The sequence below is a fragment of the Camelus ferus genome, chromosome 13 (assembly GCF_009834535.1).
Source record: "Camelus ferus isolate YT-003-E chromosome 13, BCGSAC_Cfer_1.0, whole genome shotgun sequence".
Lineage (NCBI taxonomy): Eukaryota > Metazoa > Chordata > Mammalia > Artiodactyla > Camelidae > Camelus > Camelus ferus.
In genome coordinates this window covers 29,584,710-29,605,438 of record NC_045708.1, presented here as the reverse complement: position 1 = coordinate 29,605,438, position 20,729 = coordinate 29,584,710, and the positions used below count along the sequence as shown (strand labels likewise).

At 53.4% G+C, this 20,729-nt stretch overlaps 1 protein-coding gene across 1 annotated transcript; it reads left to right on the top strand.

Moving 5' to 3' along the window:
• Positions 1 to 1,745: 1,745 nt before the first annotated feature.
• Positions 1,746 to 7,358, top strand: EDN2 (endothelin 2). The gene is made up of 5 exons (XM_006174520.3): positions 1,746 to 1,886; positions 2,244 to 2,406; positions 3,928 to 4,050; positions 4,993 to 5,091; positions 6,628 to 7,358. The coding sequence occupies exons 1-5, from the start codon at positions 1,823 to 1,825 to the stop codon at positions 6,719 to 6,721; spliced, it is 543 nt and encodes a 180-aa protein (XP_006174582.1). The 5' UTR covers positions 1,746 to 1,822; the 3' UTR covers positions 6,722 to 7,358.
• Positions 7,359 to 20,729: the final 13,371 nt, after the last annotated feature.

Genomic DNA, 20,729 nt, shown 5'->3' with positions numbered 1-20,729 from the left:
TGTGTGACCTTGGCCCAGCAATGCTCCTCTCAGAGTCTCCATCTTCTCTGGGCAGAGGTGGAGCTGATACCCAGATGAGAGCAGCTGCCTCCTGGGGCTGTGAAGGAGAGGAGTTGATGTGCTCTGAGCACACGGTAGGTTTGTTCCTGCTTCCCCTGCAGCCTGAGGCAGCCTGGGGGTCGAAGGGATCGCTGAGGGTGTCTCCCTCCTTTGTCCGGTTCTGTTCTGCTCTGCTGGGATCAGGATCGCACGTATACACGCGCGCACACGTGCACACACCCTTGGAGGAAACAAAACTGCCTGTTTCTTCATGATCATCTATTTCCCCTTCCCTCAATGTCTAATGATAAAAGCACTGCTGAACACAGAAACTGAAACTTGAGCAGCCTGGGTTCCTGAGGATCTAATGTCCACGGTTCAAAGCCAGGCCTTTATTCATTCATTCCCCCTCCCTCAGAGAAGCACTCACTCAGAGACCCCTACCCGGTGCGAGGCAGGCTCTGGGTTGGCCCTCTCCGGAGTTCTGGACTTCAGGATTGTCGAGGAGATAAGCCCAATGTCATGAGTCAGGCATGAGAGCATGGGTTCAGGGAGTTCAGAGAAATGAAAGGGCCTTTCCTTGGGCGCCAGGAGACAGGGTCCTTGAGAAGGGTGGACTCTGAGCCAGGCTTGGGCAGGAGCAGAAACCGACTTCCTGTGCCATGAGCTTCTGAGCTCAGCACCAGAGCATCCCTGCTCTTGTGTCAGCACGGCCCAGCCTCTGAGCCAGCAGAAGGACAGGAGCAGACTGCTAGCCACCAGAGCGTCCTCACCATCTTGCCTTTTTTTGCGGAAAGTAGTCACAAAGGTGAACCAAGTTATCCTGTCATGTCCAAGATGAGAGGCCTTCCTAGGCGCTTTGTGTGTGTGCCCACGGGGACATCTTTCTGGAAAGAGCTCTGAAGCCCTGTTCTTAGTGTCAAGGGAGCCTGTGAGCTGAACAGATTAAGAACTCCCTATTTTGGCTTTGTTTTGCAAACAAGGAAACTGAGGCCCAGGAGGGATGTCCTTGGCCTTGGCTGCTCAGCTGAATAGGTTCTAAAGGGGACCAGAACTCCTGTCTCCAGGCCTTGGAGGTGGGGAGGGGGGCAAGAATGAAAGAGGAGCACCTCCTGGGTAAGCAGGGAGGAGGCAGCTGCAGGCTGGTCAGAGCTGTTTCTTTAACTGAAGGAAACAGGCCCAGAGAGGCCTCTGACTTGCCCAAGGCTACTCAGCCTTAAGCAGGTCTTTTACCTCCCAAACCATAGAAGGGACACCCTCCTCCGGGTTAGCTGTAGGCAGGCAGGAAGTCAGGGTCTCCTCCAAGGAAAGGGAGGGTTTTAATCATGCAACCTCTCCCTCTAAATTCTCAGCTCAGGGCAAGACCTGTGGCTCAGCCAGTGAGGGGAGGGGGCTTGGGGGTACTTGGGGGACGACTTGAGGAAGTCCATCAGGACTGGGAGGGATCCCTGGGGGCTGCAGAGGAGCCTGGGGACTCCGGGAGGTGTTCTAGGCACAGAGGGAGGAGCAGGGGCCTTCCCTCCCCGCCTCATTCTCCCCTCCCCTCATCCCCCCCACCGCGGAGGCTAGGGCGGGCCAGGCGCCCTGGGAGGAGGCGGTGTCCCTGGCTCCCGGCCCACCGGTGCAGCGGGGCAGGGCTGGACGGGCAGGGGCGGGGCGCACTTGGTGTTATAAGAGGCAGCCAGGGCACCGAGGCAATGAGCTATCAGCTCAGCTTGGTAGCAAGACGCTGGCAACAGGCACGCTCCCTGCTCCGGTTCAGCCTGCACGCTCCACCACCACCATGGTTGCCGTGCCCACCGCCTGGTGCTCCATCGCTCTAGCCCTGCTCATGGCCCTGCACGAAGGTAAGCCCCCACCCTTGCTTCTGCTGCAGCAGCCCCAGAGTCTGTCCATCTCTCTCTCCCCTGAGGCTGCCATGCCCCTCAAGTCAGCTGGGGGCACACAGGGGCAGGAGTCTAGCTCAGCGGCAGCCGTAGCTGCAGGGGGCTGTACAATTAGAGGTGCTGCAGGCGCAGAGCAGCTGCTGGTCCTTCCCACCCAGAGCTGCTGGGGCTTCCCCAGGCTGGCCTGGAGCTCCTGAGCAATGAGATTGCCAGCTTCCTCAATTATGCAAGGGGAGGAGCCCAGCGGGTCCCCCCATCCCAGCTGTGCCAGGCGCCCTGACCCACCTCTCCACCTCTCTCTCCCTCCTGTGCATGCAGGCAAGAGCCAAGTCGCTGCCACCCCAACTCCAGAGCAGCCAGCACCCTCGCCCCGTGCCCGAGGCTCCCACCTGCGGCCTCGCCGTTGCTCCTGCAGCTCCTGGCTCGACAAGGAGTGCGTCTACTTTTGCCACCTGGACATCATCTGGGTGAACACTCCCGGGTGAGTGTACCGTGGGGATCCAGGTGGGGCTGCCGGGGCTGGGCGTAGGGGGCTGCTGGCATGCCGGGGAGCCCCCGGCACAAGGCAGCTCTCCCTGAAGGCATTGGACTAAAAGCAATAGCTATCAGTTATGGCTTCAACTCCCACGTGGGAGCTGCCTGAGCAATAGACAGGGCTGTCCCTTGAGAATCCTCACAGTAGCCTGCTAGAATGTGCTGACTCCGTTTCCCAGATCAGGGTACTGAGGCTCAGAGAGGTTAGGTGCCTTTCCCAAGACCACACAGGAAGGAGTAAATGGTAGATGAAGACTCCATCCTAGTCTGAGTATGCCAGAGCTCACAGCGGCTCTGCCCATGCTGCCTCTTCGTGATCTTCCAAGAATAATACAATTCAACACCCGTGTCTTGACTGCACCAGGCCCTATGCCAAGCACTGCTTGTGTGTTGGCATCTCTCATGAGTCCCCCATCCTCCCCATGAGGCAGGTACTGTTGTTGTCCCCAAATGACAGACGAGAAATCTGCCCCATGTCACCTGGCAGAGCTGGAGTGGGGGCCCAGTGCTTTCTGTTCTGTCTGCACCCGTACTGCCTCCGGGCCACTGCATACTTTAAGTTGAAGTTTCTGTGTTTTTTTTTTCCTTCCCCAAATTGCAAGAGACAAGAGAAGCCCGGCACGTAAGCGTATGTGGAGCTAATCCGCATCCAAACACTGGCTCAGGGCGGGAACCCTGCCAGTCCCTGCGTGCTGGGTCTACCTGGAGTCATTACAGCTCCAACCACATCGTCTAAAATTAGCTCTGGCACCTGAAGGTGCTGATCCAACTGGCCACAGGATCCCTGCCCTGCCCATGGCTCACCTGGGCCAGACTAAATCTGAAATCAGTCTCAGCCGATTTCACACACACATACACATGCACACATGCACACACACACACCCCCATCATTTTTAAGTCAAAGCCCTAAGAAACATTTGTCACCCTTCCAGGCAAGTGGTGACCAGGTAGGGGCAGCTTAACAGTGAGCCTGTGAGCCTGTGTGTTTACTTCTGTGAGATGGCATTTCTGCCCCTCCTGCAGGACAAGCTGAGGGTCTTCTCTGAGAACAGGGGGACTAGCCTGGCTCCACCAGCCCAAGTTCCTGTCTCGGAGTGGGGAGGAGCAGGGAGGACTCCCCACATGGGGAGGGAGCATAGCTCCCACACCCTCCTCCCCGTGCTGGGAGTCTTACTGAGCAGTGCGGGGGGAGTTGGGGTAGGGTGTGGGTGAGGGGAAGCAGAGGCCCAGAGAGGGGAAGGGTCTTGTCCTGGGCTGCGGGGCACCTAAGGAGGAGGCTGTGGTGGGTCTTCTTGAGGTCAGGGGCTGGTTACCTTTTACTGTCATGCTGGTGACATGGGTGGCCATCCCAGTGTGCAGTGTGGACAGTCCCAGCTTGCCGATGGTCCTGGTTTATCTAATCTCTCTCTCTCTTTCTCTCTCTCTCTCTCCACCCTACACTACTACCTTGCTGGCTGCCCGCCCACAGACAGACAGCTCCTTACGGCCTGGGAAACCCGCCAAGACGCCGGCGCCGCTCTCTGCCAAGGCGCTGTGAATGCTTCAGTGCCAGGGACCCCGCCTGTGCCACCTTCTGCCATGGAAGGCCCTGGTGAGTGGGCACCCAGCCTGCAGGGGTCAGAGGTGGCTGCGGGCCTGGGTCTGCCCTGCATAGCAGGGTGTGGGGAGGCCAGCAGAAGGGCAGAGTGGGTAAATAGCGGAAGGCAGGGTCCCAGGGGCCTTTAGGTTGCCCTGTGTCATTGGGCACCATCCCGTCCTGCAGGGAACCGGTCCCCCTGAGTCCCCAACTCTGCCCAGCCCTGGGGGCTTCTGAGAACATTACATCCTCACTCTTGGGCAGGAAGAGTTCTCCCCAGGTGACAGCTGAGGCAGCTCAGGCCCATAGAGGGGACAGGACTCCTCCTGTCAGGCCACACAGCTAGTCAGACAGAGAGCTGGGCCTTCAGCCTTGTCCATGGGGCATTGAGTTTGCACCTGAGGCTCAGGGGACTTGAGAGCTTTCTTGGTGAAGTAACATCCACGGCACCATCCCAGAGTGGTCACAGAGCTGCTGGGGGCCTTTGTCAAGTCTCTCAACTCTCTGGGCCTCAGTTTTCTCATCTGTCAAAGGGGTGGGAAAGTGTTCCTTCCCTCCTCTTTTTGGAGCATATGGGAAAGCAGAAACTGGCTTCACAATCCCCAGCCTCCTGTTCCCATGATGGTTTATGAGAAACTCCTCCTCAGGACTCCAGTTATGGCTCCAACCCTGCCTCAGTTTCCCCTGCAAAGGGCTAGGCTCAGCTGCAGGTGGCTGGATTCTGGGAAGGCTGGCCCCTCAGCCGCCTCTTTCTGAGGCTAAGAACACATTCCCGGTAGCTCAGTTTCCTCTGTCCCCACCCCATCTGGGAAAGGAGGGGTGCCAGGTGCACAGGGTGGAAATGGATCTGCTTCTGAGGGCGGGTAGGAGTGGGGAGGGGGCTGGGCCGGGCCTGCAGCCAGCTGGCCTTGGAGCCCTGGACAGCCCCTCACTTGGGCCCTAATTCTGTTCATTCAGGACTGAAGCCATGGCAGTCCCAGGCAGTGGGTCCCCTGCAGATGTGTTCCAGGCCAGCAAGACATGGGCCCCAGCTGGCGAGCTTCTTCAGCAGCTGAGGTGAGGGGCACCTCCTGTATACCTCACACGTTTCCCTTTTTCTCCATATGGGGACCCCTCCACGGTTCCCCATGGGGCAGCCATGTGAACCTCAGAGGAGCGAAGGTGTTTGCCCGAGGTCACACAGGCAGTGTGGCACCTGGTTGACTCCAGAGCCTTGTTCTTAACTGCTATGCTCTTTGTTATGACCAGGCCTGGAAGTAGACTTTTCTAGGGGGTGGGGGTGAGAGCTTGTGACCGTGGAAGGTCCACAGGCATTCATTCAGGCCGTGTCTGAATCAAGCATCTCCCACACGTGGGGTCCAGAGGGGCCGACTACCGGGCCTGCTACCTCCTCGTGTCCCAGAATGGAACGCCTCCCTGGTGGCCCCAGCATGGCTCAGCTTGAGGCTCAGCACATAGGAGGTACCTGTGAACGTCTGTCCAACCCAACTGACTTAACACCAGAAACCCCACATCCAGCCATGCAGCACAGTGGCTAAAGGATCAGCTCCTGGGCCAGAACTCCCTTATTTGAACCCCAGCCCTGCCACGAACAAACTTTGTGACCTTGGTCTTGTCACTTGACTTCTCTGGGCTTCCAGGTCCTATTTGTGAAGCAGGGACAACAGTGCCATCCATCTCAGGGGTTTATTGTAGGTGAGACGGGTTGACATACATGATGTGCCTGGCGTATGAGAGATTGGGAGATCTTAGCCATCCCGCCTTTATCCCTAAGGGCTCCTCAGGACTGGCCAGCGCCAGGGCCCAGCCTGGCCCCTCAGGGACTCCCATCTTCGTGAGGAGACAGAAACAGAGGAGAAAAGGCAGGAGAGGGGGATAGGCAGGACCCACCATATACTTAGGAACTGTCTTAGGATGAAAAATATTCAAGATAGGACTTTGCAAGTGCGTTGCATTTCATAGCAGGCAAAGAGAGTGCTTTGCTAACCTGGACTCATCATCACACCAGTTCAGGCCTGTTTTATTATATGGACCAAGAAGGGGGCTCAGAGAAGTTGAGACCCTTGCTGGGAACCAAAGCCAGCCTCCCAGCTTGCAGGCTAAAACGACTTGAGCCAGGGTGAGGCCACCTGGATGACCCCAGAGTCCCAGCCAGGGTCTCAGCCAGAGTCAGAGGGCAGCTAGGACCCATATATGTCCAGGTGGGACCACCTTGAGCTGGACCTTGCAGAATGGGAAATTTGGGAGGTGGAGTTTGAGTGGGCAGAAGGTAAACAGCCTGGAAGTCTGGACAGCGGTATGGGAGTGGGAAGGCAGGTCAGGGGAGACCCCCTGGGCCGTCTGGTCGCTTTGATGGTACTGGATGCTGAACATCGATTTTGTCAAAGCCCCTATGGGCAGAGAAGCTTCCAGGCCTGGTGTGGCCTATCCCTGATGTGTAGACCTGACCTTGTTTTCAGGGTCAGCTGTGGCCACCCTCTGACCCTACAGCCATGAGGAAGGGATCCAGCCCTTATTACTGCGCCTCTTACAGGGAACTCTCAGGTGGTCCATATCTCCTGAGATGCTAAACTGACCTCTCTTCAATTCCAGGGATATTTCTGCTGCCAAGATCCATTTTGCTAGGCAACAGCCAGAGGGAATGAGGGAGCCCAGGCCTACACACTCCAGGTGGAGGAAGAGATAGTTCTGGAAACTGGAGGAACTTTGGGAAGGAAGCCTGAGTGGAGATGGGAGGAGAGGGGCATCCCAGTGCTTGGAGACCCTCCATCTGTTTCCTGGGCCAGAAAACCCACCTGCCGGGATTGGTGCGAGCTCCGGCCTCCTCACCCTGGAGAAGGAGCCTCCTTCAAGGCAGCTCAGTGCCCTCACACTGCCCAGGAAAGCCTTCAGCCCCCAGGCTGCAGAGCGGCCTCTCACGCTGGCCCTGGCCCCATAGCCCTGCTGAAAGGAACGTGTGGGGCGTGCACCAGCCTGGAGGCCACGTCCGGAGAGGTGTCGTGTCTGTTGGCCGCAAACCAGGAGTGATGTGCAGTGGTGGTTGCTCCCACCTACGCCTGCCCTGGAGGCTGGATGGGTCTGCCGGGGTCTGATGTCCCAGTCGGCCCCCATCTGTCCCCTCCAGCTCTCCCTCCCCAGAGTCCTTGTACCCTTTTACCCTGGGGACACTCCTGGTGAGATGGGCCTACTCTCCTTCACTTGTCTGTATATAACTTATTTGCTTTAAGAACTTGGAAAATTTTGATTATTTATTTTAATGTATTTTTTTAGACTCTCAGTTACTTACCTGCCAATTTGTGTTTGTAATAAACAATGAAATGGTACTCTGGTATTTTGTCTTGGCTGAGGCAGGGATGGGAGGCACTTCTCCAAAAGGGGCTACTTGGAAGTTAAGAGAACACAGGAAGAGGAAGAAAAGGGCTGGGGGCAGGTGGCTGGAGCCCTGAGTTCCTTTCCCCCATGCCCCTGCTGGGCATCTCTGGCTGCTAACACACCCTCTCTGGGCTTTTGCCTCTCATGCCAGGACAAATATTTGCAGCTTTGATATCCAGGGTTCTGGGACCTGTTTCCATCAGGCCAGTAACCAATGCCCAGGCCTTCCCCAAGAGCATGTTTGGAAGGAGCCAAGCCCATGGGAGGGCCATGACCCACTTCTGTTCTGGTTGTGCTGTCCCGGCAGGGGCCACCCACGATGCCTGGAACAAATCTATCCAGTGAGAACTGGGGTTGAATGGACTCTGAGGCTGTGTGCAGCCCTAGCAGCCAGTGATGGGCATTGTAGTGAAGCCACAGCTTGGCCTTTGTCCCTCACCCTCCCTGGTGGCCCCAGCATGGCTCAGCTCGAGGCTTGGCACCCTGGGCTTTGAACAGGACCCTGATGGGAGACTCAATACTTCTCTGACTGAAGAAGCCCAGGGCTCTAGGACCAGGTTGGCCAATCCTGCCAAAGCCCAAGAAGCAGCCCACCTGAGTCCCAGGATAGCCAGACACCAAGGCCACCCCTGCTGGCAGCTTGCCCAGACCCACACCCTCCATTTCCGCCAAACCCCCTGCAAGCAAGCTGTTCCCTTCCCCCACCCCCACCCCCGTGGGCTATGCTGAGAATGGCAAGCTGTGGCCTGAGCCAACTATTGAAAAAATAATTATTTATACCCTCCTTTAATCCTGCATTGTCTATGAGGCCAGCCCTGACTCCCTCATGGAAGAATAACATGTTGGCACATATTAAACCCCTACTGTATAATGGCACTTTACCCAAATTAACTCATTTCATCCTCTCAACAATCCTATGCTACAGGTACTTTAATTATCCCCATTTTACAGATGAGGGAACTAATGCACAGAGAAGGCAACTGACTTACCTAAGGCCACACAGCAAGCAAGTGGCAGCATCAGGATCAGGGTCTATAGTACACATGCATGTATGTATTTAATAACTATTTGCTGATAGAATTCATGGATGACCACTGCAGTATGACATTGAGCAAATCTCTTCCTCTTTCTGAGACTTGGTTTTTTCAACTATAAAATGGAAAACAATAGTCCCCGCCTTGTAGAGCTGGGGTGAACACCAAATGGATGTTACGGTGCTGGGCTCAGTCCTGGGCCTGAAAAGAGGCAGAGGCTGTTTATCAGGCCATCAGTGGTGATGATGTCATGAGGGGGATGGGCACAGGCTATGGGACCTGAGTTGGGGCCAGGGTGGAGAGGACTGGTCAGAGAAAGACTCAAGAACAAGACACTACTCCCATAGCCTCAAAGAGGAGTAAGACTCAAATAAATGGGAAGAAAGTGAAGAGGGAGCTCCAGACAGAGGAGACAGGAAAGGTAAAGGCTTGGCAGTGGAGGTGACAAAGGCGTTTCCCACAGAGGACCCCAGATGGCTGGAGCATGGTGGGAGGAGAGTGGCAGGAGATGAAGCCAGAACACCTGGAGGCCAAAGTAAGGAGCCTGGCAAGAGAGCATAGCTCGGTGGTAGAGCGCATGCTTAGCATGCATGAGGTCCTGGGCTCAATCCCCAGTACCTTTGTTAAAAAATAAATAATAAATCTAATCACCCCCCAAATCATTTTTTAATTAAACAAAAAAATAGAAGAGATTAAAAAAAACAACAACAACAAAGTAAGGAGCATGGACTTTCTCTCTTGAACCCACAAAATGTCTGGGAGCAGTAAGGACCTGGTAAGAGCTGGGCTTTGGAAAAATGCAGAGGGCCACACAGTGCAAGAGTGAATGAGGGGACAGGAGGCAGGGAAGCAAGTTCACCACAGGTTCTTAGGGGTCCATCCTGGGCCGTGAGGGTTGGGTGATGGGGCTGGCCCAGTCACTTACTTCCTCCCATAGCCCCGGCCACAGCACACCTCTCAAATCTCAGCTGAGCCTGAGGCCAGGGGAACCTCACTCCCTGGCAGCCCAGCAACCCTTCCAAAATGACCCTGACTTCTTGGAAATCCTAAAGCAACAGCCAATGGCCAAGATAGGCAGCTGAGTGGGGCAACCCGAGGATGGCAGGTGTGATGGAGGCCAGGCAGAGGAATGGAGGTTGAGGGTGTGTCAGAGGCTCAGAGAAGTAGGCATTCACTGCCCTGGCCAGAGTTCAGAGATCGGTGACTCAAATGATTAAGTGACAGAGATGATTAAAGGGAGGAGAGGAGGCCAGGGAAGCAGCCAAAGGCAGGGCGATGCCACAGACCCCTGATTCTTAGTCCCAGGAAATGGGGGCCTCTGGCTTGGGCCCTGTACTTTAGGGGGTCCTGCTCTAGCCCTCCTCCAGTCCTGCCTCTCTCCCAAGATGAGAAGTTTGTAGGGTCAAGGGTCATGTGCCCCCAAAGTCTGAGCCTGCTTCTAGACCACATTCCTGGTAGCTGGGGTCCCAGAATTGTCAGGGGAGGTGCAATAGAGTTTGGAAGAAGCAGAAGAAAATTTATGAAAAGCCACTGCTAAGTGAGATTGAACCCTGGGAAGAAAGATGTCAACATTTGGGGAAGTTTGTCTGGATTTTGTGGGACAAAATCCCACCCCCCCACCCCACCCCCCTTTTTCTGCCTTTTCCATAAATACTTAACAGATTTTATCAAGGCTTTCTGAGTCAAATGTGTATTCTTTTAGACTGGAACCACAGGCAAAGATAGGCCAGAAGGGGACACAGAGTGACCCAGATTTATTCGGGTCACATGCACAAATGGAAGTGGACACACAGGGGGGTTCAATCCCACGTTCAGGGCTATGCGGCCTGATACATGCAGACCAGGCTATGGACCAGGCCCTTTCCTGCCTCAGGCTGCCTCTGCCTCTCCCTCCACCCCCTCACTTGGGAAAGAATCCCAAGGAATCAATTTCACTCTCTGTCTCTCTCTGAATCTCAGAACTTTCTTGAGAAAAGTCATTTGTCTATCAGGGCAATAAATCATTGGAATGTGGCCATCCATGCGTTCAACAGTTATGAACAATCACCCACTCAGAGAGTCTTGTGAACAAGACAGACACAGCCCCGCCCTCACAGGCCAACAGGAGAGCCCTTCAAGAAAGCACTGTTAAATACGAAAATAAAAGGAATAGCAAACATTTATGGGGTGCTCATTAAATGCTCACTGCACATGAATTCCTTGGTTCCTTACAGCAGCCTTACACAGCAGGTTCTACCCTGATTATTCCCATTTTAGAGAAAAGATAACAGAGAGGTTAAGTAAGTCATCCAGAGTCACAGAGACATGTGGCTGAGCTGGGATTTAAACCTTAAGCTCTCAATGTGTATGCTGTCCTGCTGCTCTGAGAGGATATAGCCACTGTGTGATGGAACCCCTGGAGTGGGGGAGCCCCAGGTGGCTTCTTGAAGGAAGTGACATCTAGGCCAAGCTGGAGGGGATCAGTCAAGTGAAGAAGGAGGGTGGACAAGAGTGTTCCAGGCAGAGGGAACAGCAGAGGTGAAGGCTCTGTGGGGAAGGGAAATATTCTAGCCCCTTACAGGGAGTGAAGCAAGGAGGGGGCGTGGGGAAGGCTGAAGGGGGCAGGCAGGAATGGGCAGCGCCCTCCAGAGCACCCAGCAGTGGGAGGGGCTATGAGCAGGGACATCTACAGCAGCTGTCACCCCCCCTCCCCTGCCACAGTCTCAGACAATGTCTCCTTGGAGAATATTACCACGCTGTTGACACTCTCTGTTAGTGCTTCAAGCGTTTGGGTCAGGACACGCTTGCTGCCCTCAGGGGTCTCACAGGCTGGCAGGGAAGACAGACAAGGGCCTAGTGAAGGGACAGGAGGTAGGACAGTTTATGGGCTGCCCTTCCAGATGGTGAGGTGTAGGGGAGGGGGAGGGGAGGAAGGGTTTAAAGAATGAGTAAGGTTTGCCCAGGCTGGGATGAGGGAAAGGGCCGGAGCGTGGAAGAATCTGGAAAGAGGCAGCCAGCCTCATCGTCAAGGGCCAGGCTGGAAATAACATCCATGACCAGGAATTTGAACTTGAGTGATGGGGAGCCAGTGAAGGTGGCTCATCGCCGGAGAGAACCAAGACAGGAGCTGGCCTTGGGCAGCTGGCTTGTCCATGGCCTTTCCTGCCATGCACCCCTCAACCTGGCCCCGCCAGTGCTTCCAGCTCCCGGGGCCCCTCCCAGCCCCTCACAGGGGATAGCAGAGTGTGGGCCTCGCCTCGGCCTGCCAGGGACCTGAGCCAAGAGCCCTCAGCAGCTCGGAAGGGGGCCATGTGCAGGCCCGCCAGGAACCCTGGAAGAGGAATGTGGCCTAATTAATTCTCCAAAGCTCAGAGGGCCTCGCCTTGTGGGAGCAGCTGTCAGGACAGGCCTGCCAGGATGCCACCGGCCCAGCCCGTCTGTCACTCAGTGCTCAGGGACAGCAGGCTGGGAGCCTGGAGACAGGGGCCCAGGGGGCCAGCCCCTTGCCTCCAGGCATGCACGTGTCCTCCAGCCCCTTCATAGCAAATAATACAATAATAGTAATACAATAATAGCCAACAGGCCTTGAGGGCCTACTGTGTTCCAGGCCCTGTGCCAAACATGTTGAACTCATTTCTCATCAAATCATTACAAGAACCAGTGAGGTGGGTACTATTATGATGTCCATTTTGCAGATGAGGAAACTAAGGTACAGACAGAATTTCCCTGGCCAGGATCTTGCCATCAGAAAGCACATAACGGGAAAGAATCTGAAAAGAGAATATATATACAGATGTACATGGATAACTGAATCACTTTGCTGTACATCTGAAACTAACGTTGTAAATCAACTACACTTCAATAAAAATTAAAAAGAAAAAAGAAAAAAAAGAAAGTATAAGTGGAAACTGGGATGTGGACCCAGGCAGTCCCAGGCCCCAGAGAGCATGTTGTCATAACCACCACACTGGGCTGGCTCAGCAAGGGAAACCAAGGCCCAGGAAGTGGGATGACTTTCCCAAGGACAGTTGACTCAAAAAGGCCCCAGGATACTGAATGGGGTCAGGACGTGCAGGGGAGAAGGCCATGCCCCTGTCCTCTGCTTGAATGGAGTCCCCCTGAGATTTCCCACAGGGTTCTTCCTCCCTTGGCCTGTGGGTCACCCTCAAGGATGTGTGCTTACTATTCCAGTCAGGTGGGGCTGGAGGAAGCGGTCCTGTCTTCCTGCAGTCTTCATGCATTTGGTCCCAGTTATCCCATTGCCAGCTGGGCTGCACACTCTCAAAGACTCTTCCTAGCCACCCTACCCCTCCCTCCACAAGGAGGGCCAAGGGAGGCTCAGAACTGTGCAGAGATGCGCTGGACCAGCGCCTTCCAGCTACACAGTGGCAGACCCGGAATAGCATGAGCACCTAGACTGGCCTGAAGCCAAGAATCTGCCCTTTCTTTGCCAGCCAACCAGAAGGAGGGCAGTGCAGCCACACCATGGCCCCTTTCTGAGCCTCAGTTTCTCATCTGCTATACGGGGATGAGAGGACCAACTTTATCCTGGAGTTCATTAATAATAACATCTCACCCTAAGGATAACTCATGTGTCAGGCACCATCCCAGGAACTTTATTTAATTTTTAAAAACTTTTTGAGAACAAGATTTTATTCATGGTTGTATAACAGAGCATCATAAGGCTGTACCATATGCATTTGTTACTCTGTAGGTGTGTATTTAAGTTTGTCCCATTTCTCACCAGTGCAAAAAACACCATGTGCTACATTCATGCATAAATTTTATACCCATTAATTGTCTTCTGCTGCATGTTTTTTATTGAGACATAATTCACACACCACAAAATCCACTCTTTCAAAGGGTACAGTTCAGTGGGTTTTCATATATTCACAAAGTTATACAACCATCACCACTCTCTACCTCTAGGACATTTCCGTCACCCCGAAAAGAAATCCCTCACCCTTTAGCAGTCACTTCCCATGTCTCTGGCCTCTGTAAATTATGAATCAACTTTCTGTCTCTATGGATTTACCTGTTCTGGGCATTTCACACCAGTGGAATCATGCGATGTGTGGTCTTTTGTGTCTGGCTTCTTTCACTTACATAATGTTTTCAAGCTTCATCTATGTTGCAGCATGAATCAGTACTTCATGCCTTTTCATGGCTGAATAATATTCCCTTGTCAAGACAGACCACGTTTTGTTTATCCATTCGTCTGTGTTGCTTCCGCTTTTTTGGCTGGAGCACTTTATTTTAGCCCTCAGCACCCCTAGGGGGAGGTGCTATTTTATCATCACATAGACCCAAGATTGAGGTCCAGAGAGGTTACGTAACCCACTCCAGGTCACTTAGCTAGTGAGTGGCGGTGCTGGGCTCTGCCCCATGTGTCTGGATGCAGAGAAGACGGCCTTAACCCCTGAGCATTACTGCCTCCTCAGTCAAAGCAGTAAAGTTCAGCACTTCAGTGACTTCAAAGAGGTGGCACCCCCACTGGGCACTTAGCAAAGTGTGGCACTTCTCAGCAGTATTTCTGAAGGTGGCAGAGCCAGGGCCTGCCAGGTAGGGCCCCAAGCTAGAATAAGGGCTTCAGGACACCCAATAACAAAGAATTGCTATCTCAGCACACAGGTGATTCTCCCAGGATCAAAAACATCAGTCCACACCCAGGGCGGCCGTGGGTGGGGTCGGGGGCTGCTCCCTCTGCTGCACATCACTGGCCTGCACCCCAGAGCCCATTTCTCTATGCATCTCCCCTACAAAGCCATGGCTCCTCTCCTGGTTCTGATGCCCTGCCACTGGACAGCTGAGGTGGCTCCTTGGACGAGGTCGAGGTCAAGGTCAGAGCTGCAGCTGAGGCCATGTGAGACCTTGGATGGCTCTCTGCCTCCTCAGGCCTCCATCTACTAAATAATGAGATGAGAAATCTTAATGTTTTCTTTTTTCTTTTTAATTACAAAGATAGGACAATATATACAAAAAAGCTTGTGGATTTAAAAAAAATGGGAAGAACATAGGAGCATCAAAAATAAAAAGCGAGTCTTCTCCCGAACTCCCACTCCAAGGCACCTGCTCTGAGAGTGGGCAGTGTAGACTTTTTCTATGGATTCAGATATATGTTTTCTACTTGATGTTTTAGAAATGTTTCAGATAATAAATGGCAATATGTCTCCCTATTCTGCAACTTTCTTTCCTCACTCCAGAGGCCAGCACGCAAGGATCCACTCCACCTTAATTTTAACAGCTCCACGTGGTCCCTGGTATGGACAGACCATTGTAACTTTACCATTCACCGGCCAATGCCTTTCGGAAGGCCTCCGTATATTGTTTTCATAAACACGCTGCAGTAAACACCTTGTTTATACATCTTTGTCCACAAAGAAGAGATTTGTAGACATGAAATTACAGAGTCAAAGGACTAGCACATTTAAAATATTCTGCCAAGACTGAGGTTCCGGTTTGCACTCCTGTCCCCATGGGGTACAAGTGCCCTTTTCCTCACATGCCTTCCAACTCTGGGTTTTATCTATTTCTTTTTGTTTGCTGCTCTGATAGTGAAACCATTTCTTCGTAAGGAATCTTATGGGCAAAAGAGACATGTGCAAGAGACACATCAAATGTCCGACGCCACATGGGTTGAGGAGTGTGAGGGGCCTGAGACGCTCCCACTCCTGAGATGTCCCCCTCCTTCTCCTCTGGTGCAGAGGACCCCTCTAGGGTCTTCCAGTGCAGCTCTCTAGAATCCTATTTGGCTGCAGGCCGGTCCCTCTAAGTCTGGCTCGACCCCCCAGCCTCTCAGTTCTGCCCAGCGTTTTGGCCTCCCAGGGAGCTTAAGGATGGAGGAGGGGCTGGTCAGTCTTCCTCAGCTGATCCTACACTTCCCTAATAAATGTGTCTTTGAGTAGGGCCCTTCCCAGGGGTGTCATGAGAAAGCATGCATGATGGGGGACTCTGGGCACCTGAACATGCAGATGTTTCAAAGACGGGGAGCCCGGGGCGTCCTGTTTCCCTCTCAGCCTGTGATCCAAACTAGCTTTTTGGAAAAGGCTGGTGGACCCTACTGCCTCTGCCCAGGCCTTACCTTGTAGACCCAGGTAGGCTGCTGTCCCTTCTGGGCTCTAGGCTCCCAGCATCCAGGCTAGGGTGATCCCCGCTACAGGGTAGGTGCAGAAGCTGCTCCCTCTAAAGACTCCATGTGTGCCATGAACGTGTATCACTCCTAAGGTGGAAGGATGGCTCTTCCTGGGAGTTGGCCAACTGAGGGCAGGGGAGAGGCACAGAGGACAGAGGAGGGGAGCACGCCCAGCTCCCTAAGGGCGGGGCATCTGAGGCTCCCTTCTTTCGACTTCGATGCCACATGGTGAACTTGGCACACTTGAGTCCCACGTGGCTAATGTGAGGCCGTGTGTGAGCAAATGCACACAGGATACACCCATGTGTGAAATGTGTCCTTGGGGATCCTTCTACATGCGTACAGGCCCTCGTATTTGTGTCTCATGTGACAGGTATCCATACACAATCCACATGTGTGCATGTTCCTGTGCATGTCAAGATGTGCAATCATGTGTGCCTGAGTGCCCCTGAGTGTGTGAGCCTTTGTCTGGCTGGGCTGCACCCCCAGAGGCGCCACCTTGGGGTCTGCGAACTGTGACATCTCCTTCAGGACCCATCCCTACATGGCCTGGACTCTCTCCTCTACACACACTGAGGAACCAACAGAGGAACATTGTCACTGAGTAAACTCTGAATGTCTTGTTTTTATTACAGGCAGATTAATTATTTTAGTAATTAGTGTTATTATAAACCATACTGATTTTAAGAACAAATATGGATGTACCATAGATGCAAAATTCATATTGAATCTGAACGCAAAACATGAAAGTGAAGGATGTCCCACCCCCACCTCCAGGGAGCTGTATGGCATCTGGGATGGTGGTGGCGGGGGGGTTCACAAGGGGCTGAGGAGGGCAGGTGAGGGAGGGGCCGGTGTCTCCTTGTCCAAGGCTGCCCAGCCCTGAGCTCCAGCCCCAGCCCTACTCAGAGAGATTATTGTCTTGGGCCCAGAGGCCTCCAGCTCTGGCTTGAGTGGGGGTCGAGGAGTGAGGGTGTCAGACCAGCCCCTGCTCTGACAGCAACTGGGCAAGCCGTGCCCCCTCTCAGCCTCCTTTTCCTCATCTGTAACTCGGGGGTAATCTTACCTATGTGGGGTTTCTCAAGGAACCTCAAAATATAAGCTCTGACATCTGCTCACCTCCCTCCTGCCCTCAGAACAGCTATCTGTCTCTCCCCTCACCTGGCTCCTCCACTCCTCCCTCGGCCTGCACCGCCTCCTTGCCCCAGGCCTGACCCACAAACTTCTACCCGCCTGTCAAAACCCATGCCCATGTCACCACCCAGCCACATATTTGTCTGTCATCCCAGCTGGACTGTGAACTCCCAGGGTAAGGGAGGCTTGGGCATTCCTGTGTCCCCGGAGCCCACCCCAACCTGGCATGGTTGAGGTATCAGTCATTATTTGATTTTAGAAACTGGAGAGAAGAGGAAGGGAGAGGAAGGGCTCTGGGAGCAGCAATGTTTGGTACACATGGCAGGTCATCGGGTGCCCCGAGACTGGGTGAGTCAGCCTGACCCTTGCCCTGGCAGAGGGAGGTGAAAACATCATTTATCAATCTCCACCTGGTGCCGGCATCACCCGTTCACTTGACCCTCACCACACACCTGGGAGGTAAGCAGTATTTTTATTCTCATTTTATAGATACAGAAACTGACCCCCAGAGAAGATGAGTCAGCAGTGGAGCTGGGACTCAAGCCCTCCTGATTCCAGTGCCTTCCCCAGGCTCTCTCTACAACCCCTCCACCTCCTCCAGAACTCCTATCCTTTACGAGCCCAACCCACATTCCCCGGCACCTAGCAAGGGTCTGGGACTCTGGTCCTAGGGCTTCAGAATGTGCCCTCAGCACCCCCTCAGGAGCAGCCCTTGATCATAAAGAACAGGGGTGGTGGGTAGATACCCCAGCTCCTTCATGTCATGGGTGGAGCAGTTCTGAGGCTGGGCCACACCATTTCCTCAGGGGCTGAGTCCCATTTCCAATCTGCTCTTCATTAACTTGCCTGTACAGGCTTCCTTTCCTGTCTCACTTCCTACATCCTTTATGGCTTCCTGGAGTTACCTTGAAAACAAACTCCATGCCCTCGAATCCTAGTTCAGATTGGTTTCTAGGGGCTCCAACCCAAGACCGAGGGGCAGCAGCTGTGAGGGCTGTAGGTGCCCCGGACAGCCAAGAGGAACTCATTCCAAAGGGGCCCTGCTTCAGAGGCCCCAAGACATGTGCAGAATCAGAAGCAGGTCAGCGGAGATCTCAGGCCATCAGAGGAGCCCCTGCAGGTGGGGGACCCACCCAGTCGCAGCCCTAGTGCTATGCACAGTGTCAGGTGGGGGCGTGGGGCAGCAGGTGCCCTGGGGGAGAGAGCATGTGGATGTGAGCGCAGCAGCTGACCAAGCAGGGTTTATCTCAGCGCTCAAGACCACACCCACGCCTCCCTCCCTTCTGCAGAAGTGGGCCTGGGACACCGGTGCCCTGGCCGTCCCCAAAGAAGACCCTGGCTGGAAAACCCCAGGGCCCCTGGCTAGCCCTCCACCTCAGCCCTTCTGGCCTGGGTCCTGGCAGAGCAGGGCACTACCTGGGGGAAGCCCTAGACCTGAGCAAGTCGGTACCTCTCTGGGCCTCAGTGTCCCATTCATCAAATAGCACAGGGCCTGGAGGGGGCGAAGGAAGTGAACGAAGTGATTCCCAGCACACCTGGGAGGGCTCCTGTTCTCGGGTGCCGCCAGGGAATCCTTTGCACACAGAATGTAAGATGTGCCCTGTCTTGCGTCCCTACAACATTCAGAAGACAGCATTACTTAACCTAGAGGAACCTAACTGGAGAAGACACAGCTTGACTTTGGGGGCTGGCCTTCCTTACACCCCTCAAATCACACCATGTCAACGCCCCCGGCAGGCAGCTTCCGGAGTGGAGAGGACAAAGGCTTTAGAGCCAGACAGACTTGGGTTCAAATCCTTTGTGATTCAGAGAAGCCCCTCCGCTTTCTCTGGGCTTCAGCTTCCTTGGCTATGAAATGCACTGACCATGCCCACTGGCTCCAGGGAAGCATCTTCAATCTCCTTCACTCCTCAGTCTGTTGAGGGAGTTACTCTGATCCCCAGTTGACAAAAGAGGCAATAGAGGCCCAGAGAAGAGCAGGCAGGGGCTAAGGAGGCAGCTCCTGCCCACGTGGGCCCAGAGTGGTCCGGGACCTGCCTGCCCCCTGCTTAGTGGCCCCCGGGTCGGGACTGTGCCCTGTCCCTTCCAGCCTTCCTCTGCTTGGTCTGTTCCCCACCCGAGGCTCACCCACCACCCAATTCCAGCCCGTGCCCTATAGGACAGCTAGGGCTGGGTCTTCAGTATCGGCATGGCTCTGGGACTGATACCTTTGGCCTCAGAAATACTGGGAGCTGGGCCAGGAGGTCAAAGGGCCCATGACCTGTTCCTACTCCCCTGAGAAGCTCTTAAAGCCTCCCAGCACCTGCACTAGGCAGGCAAGCCCCAGCTGCAGAGGGAAACTGAGAGCCACTGACTTCATCCAGGAACGGAAACCGGAGGCCTCCTTGGTTATCCTAAGGATCAGAACAGTAGAAGCTGAAAAATGAAGTCAAAGCAAGTAAGGGACTAATGGACTGGCAATTGCACTTCTAGGTATATACCCCAAAGAGATGCCTACATAGGGTCATCAAAAGATGTATACTAGAATATTCTTAGCAGCACTATTCATGATAGTCCCAAACTGGAAACTACCCAAAAGGCAGCAATAGAAGAATGAAGGAGTAAACCGAACTACAACTACACAGAATAATGTGGATGGTCTCACAAGCAAAACGTACAAAACAAGTAGTCCATCCCATAAGATTCCATACACACACACACACACATATGTATGTATATATACATATATACACATATAAAATATACACACACACACATACACACACACACACACACACATATACAGTTTCAGTGGTGCTAGAAATTAGCAAGGTGGTTTCCCCTGGGGGTGGGGGTGTGCAGGGACTGAAAGGGAATAGGAAGGGGGCTTCTGGGGTAGTAAGCATGTTCTGTTTCTTGATCTAGCTACAGGTTGCATAGGTGTTCTCAATTTGTGAAAAATCATCAAGTAGTATGTTGGTGATTTGTACGCTTTTCTATATGAATATTATGCCCTTGAACTTTATGTTTGAATCTTATGGTATGCCCTCTTCTGCGTCTGCCCTCTTTTGTGCACCACTGTGTTTTTGGCATTCATCCATGTTGTTACATATAACAGGGTTTCTTCTTTTTCATTGCTGTGTAGTATTCTATTACACGAATAGCCCAAAATTTGTTTATCCATTCTACTGTTGATGGAAGTTGGGCTGTTTCCAGTCTGGAAGCTATTACAAAGAGTGCTACTTTGAGCATTTTTTGCACCTGACTTCAGGTAAACATATGTATGTATTTCTGCTGGGTGTACACCTAGGGGTGGCATGGCTGGGCCATAGAATATGAACACCTGCAGCTTTACTGGATGCTGACAGTTTTCCAAAATGTTTTACCATTTCACTCTTCCATCAGCTGTATTCGACAGCTTCATATCCTCACTAGCACCCATTTGGGCAAGCTTTGTCTTTTAGCCATTCCAGTGGGTGTGAAATAATTTGCACTTCCCTGATGCCTAGTGCAGCTGAGCCCCTGGCTTAGCTTGGGTTCCCTAGAGGCTGACCCTGAAACAAGCATTTGAGAGCAATTAGTTTCATTGGCAGATGTGTTCACCTCCTAGGGCTGCTGTAACAGAACACCACAGACTGGATGTCAAAACAACATTTATTTTCCCACAGTTCTGGAGGCTGGAAGTCCAAGATCAAGGTGCCATCAGGGTTTGCTTCTGGAGAGGCCTCCCTTCCTACCTTGCTGACAGCTGCCTTCTCATTGTGTCCTCCTCTCTGCGCATGAGTAGAAGGGGAGGGAACAATCTCTGGTATTTCCTCCTCTTCCTATAAGGACACCAGTTCTATCACCTTAGGGCCTCAAGCTTATGACCTCATTTGATCTTAATTATCTCCCTAAAGGACTTATCTCCAAATACAGTCACATGGGAGGTTAGGGGGACACAACTCAGTCCATCACAGCAGGTGATCCTAGGAAGACTCCTAGGATCCTAGGAAGTGAAGAAGTGACAGAGGGCTGGGGAGGGGGCTCCAGAGGTGTGTGTTCACAAGCAAGTTACCACCTTG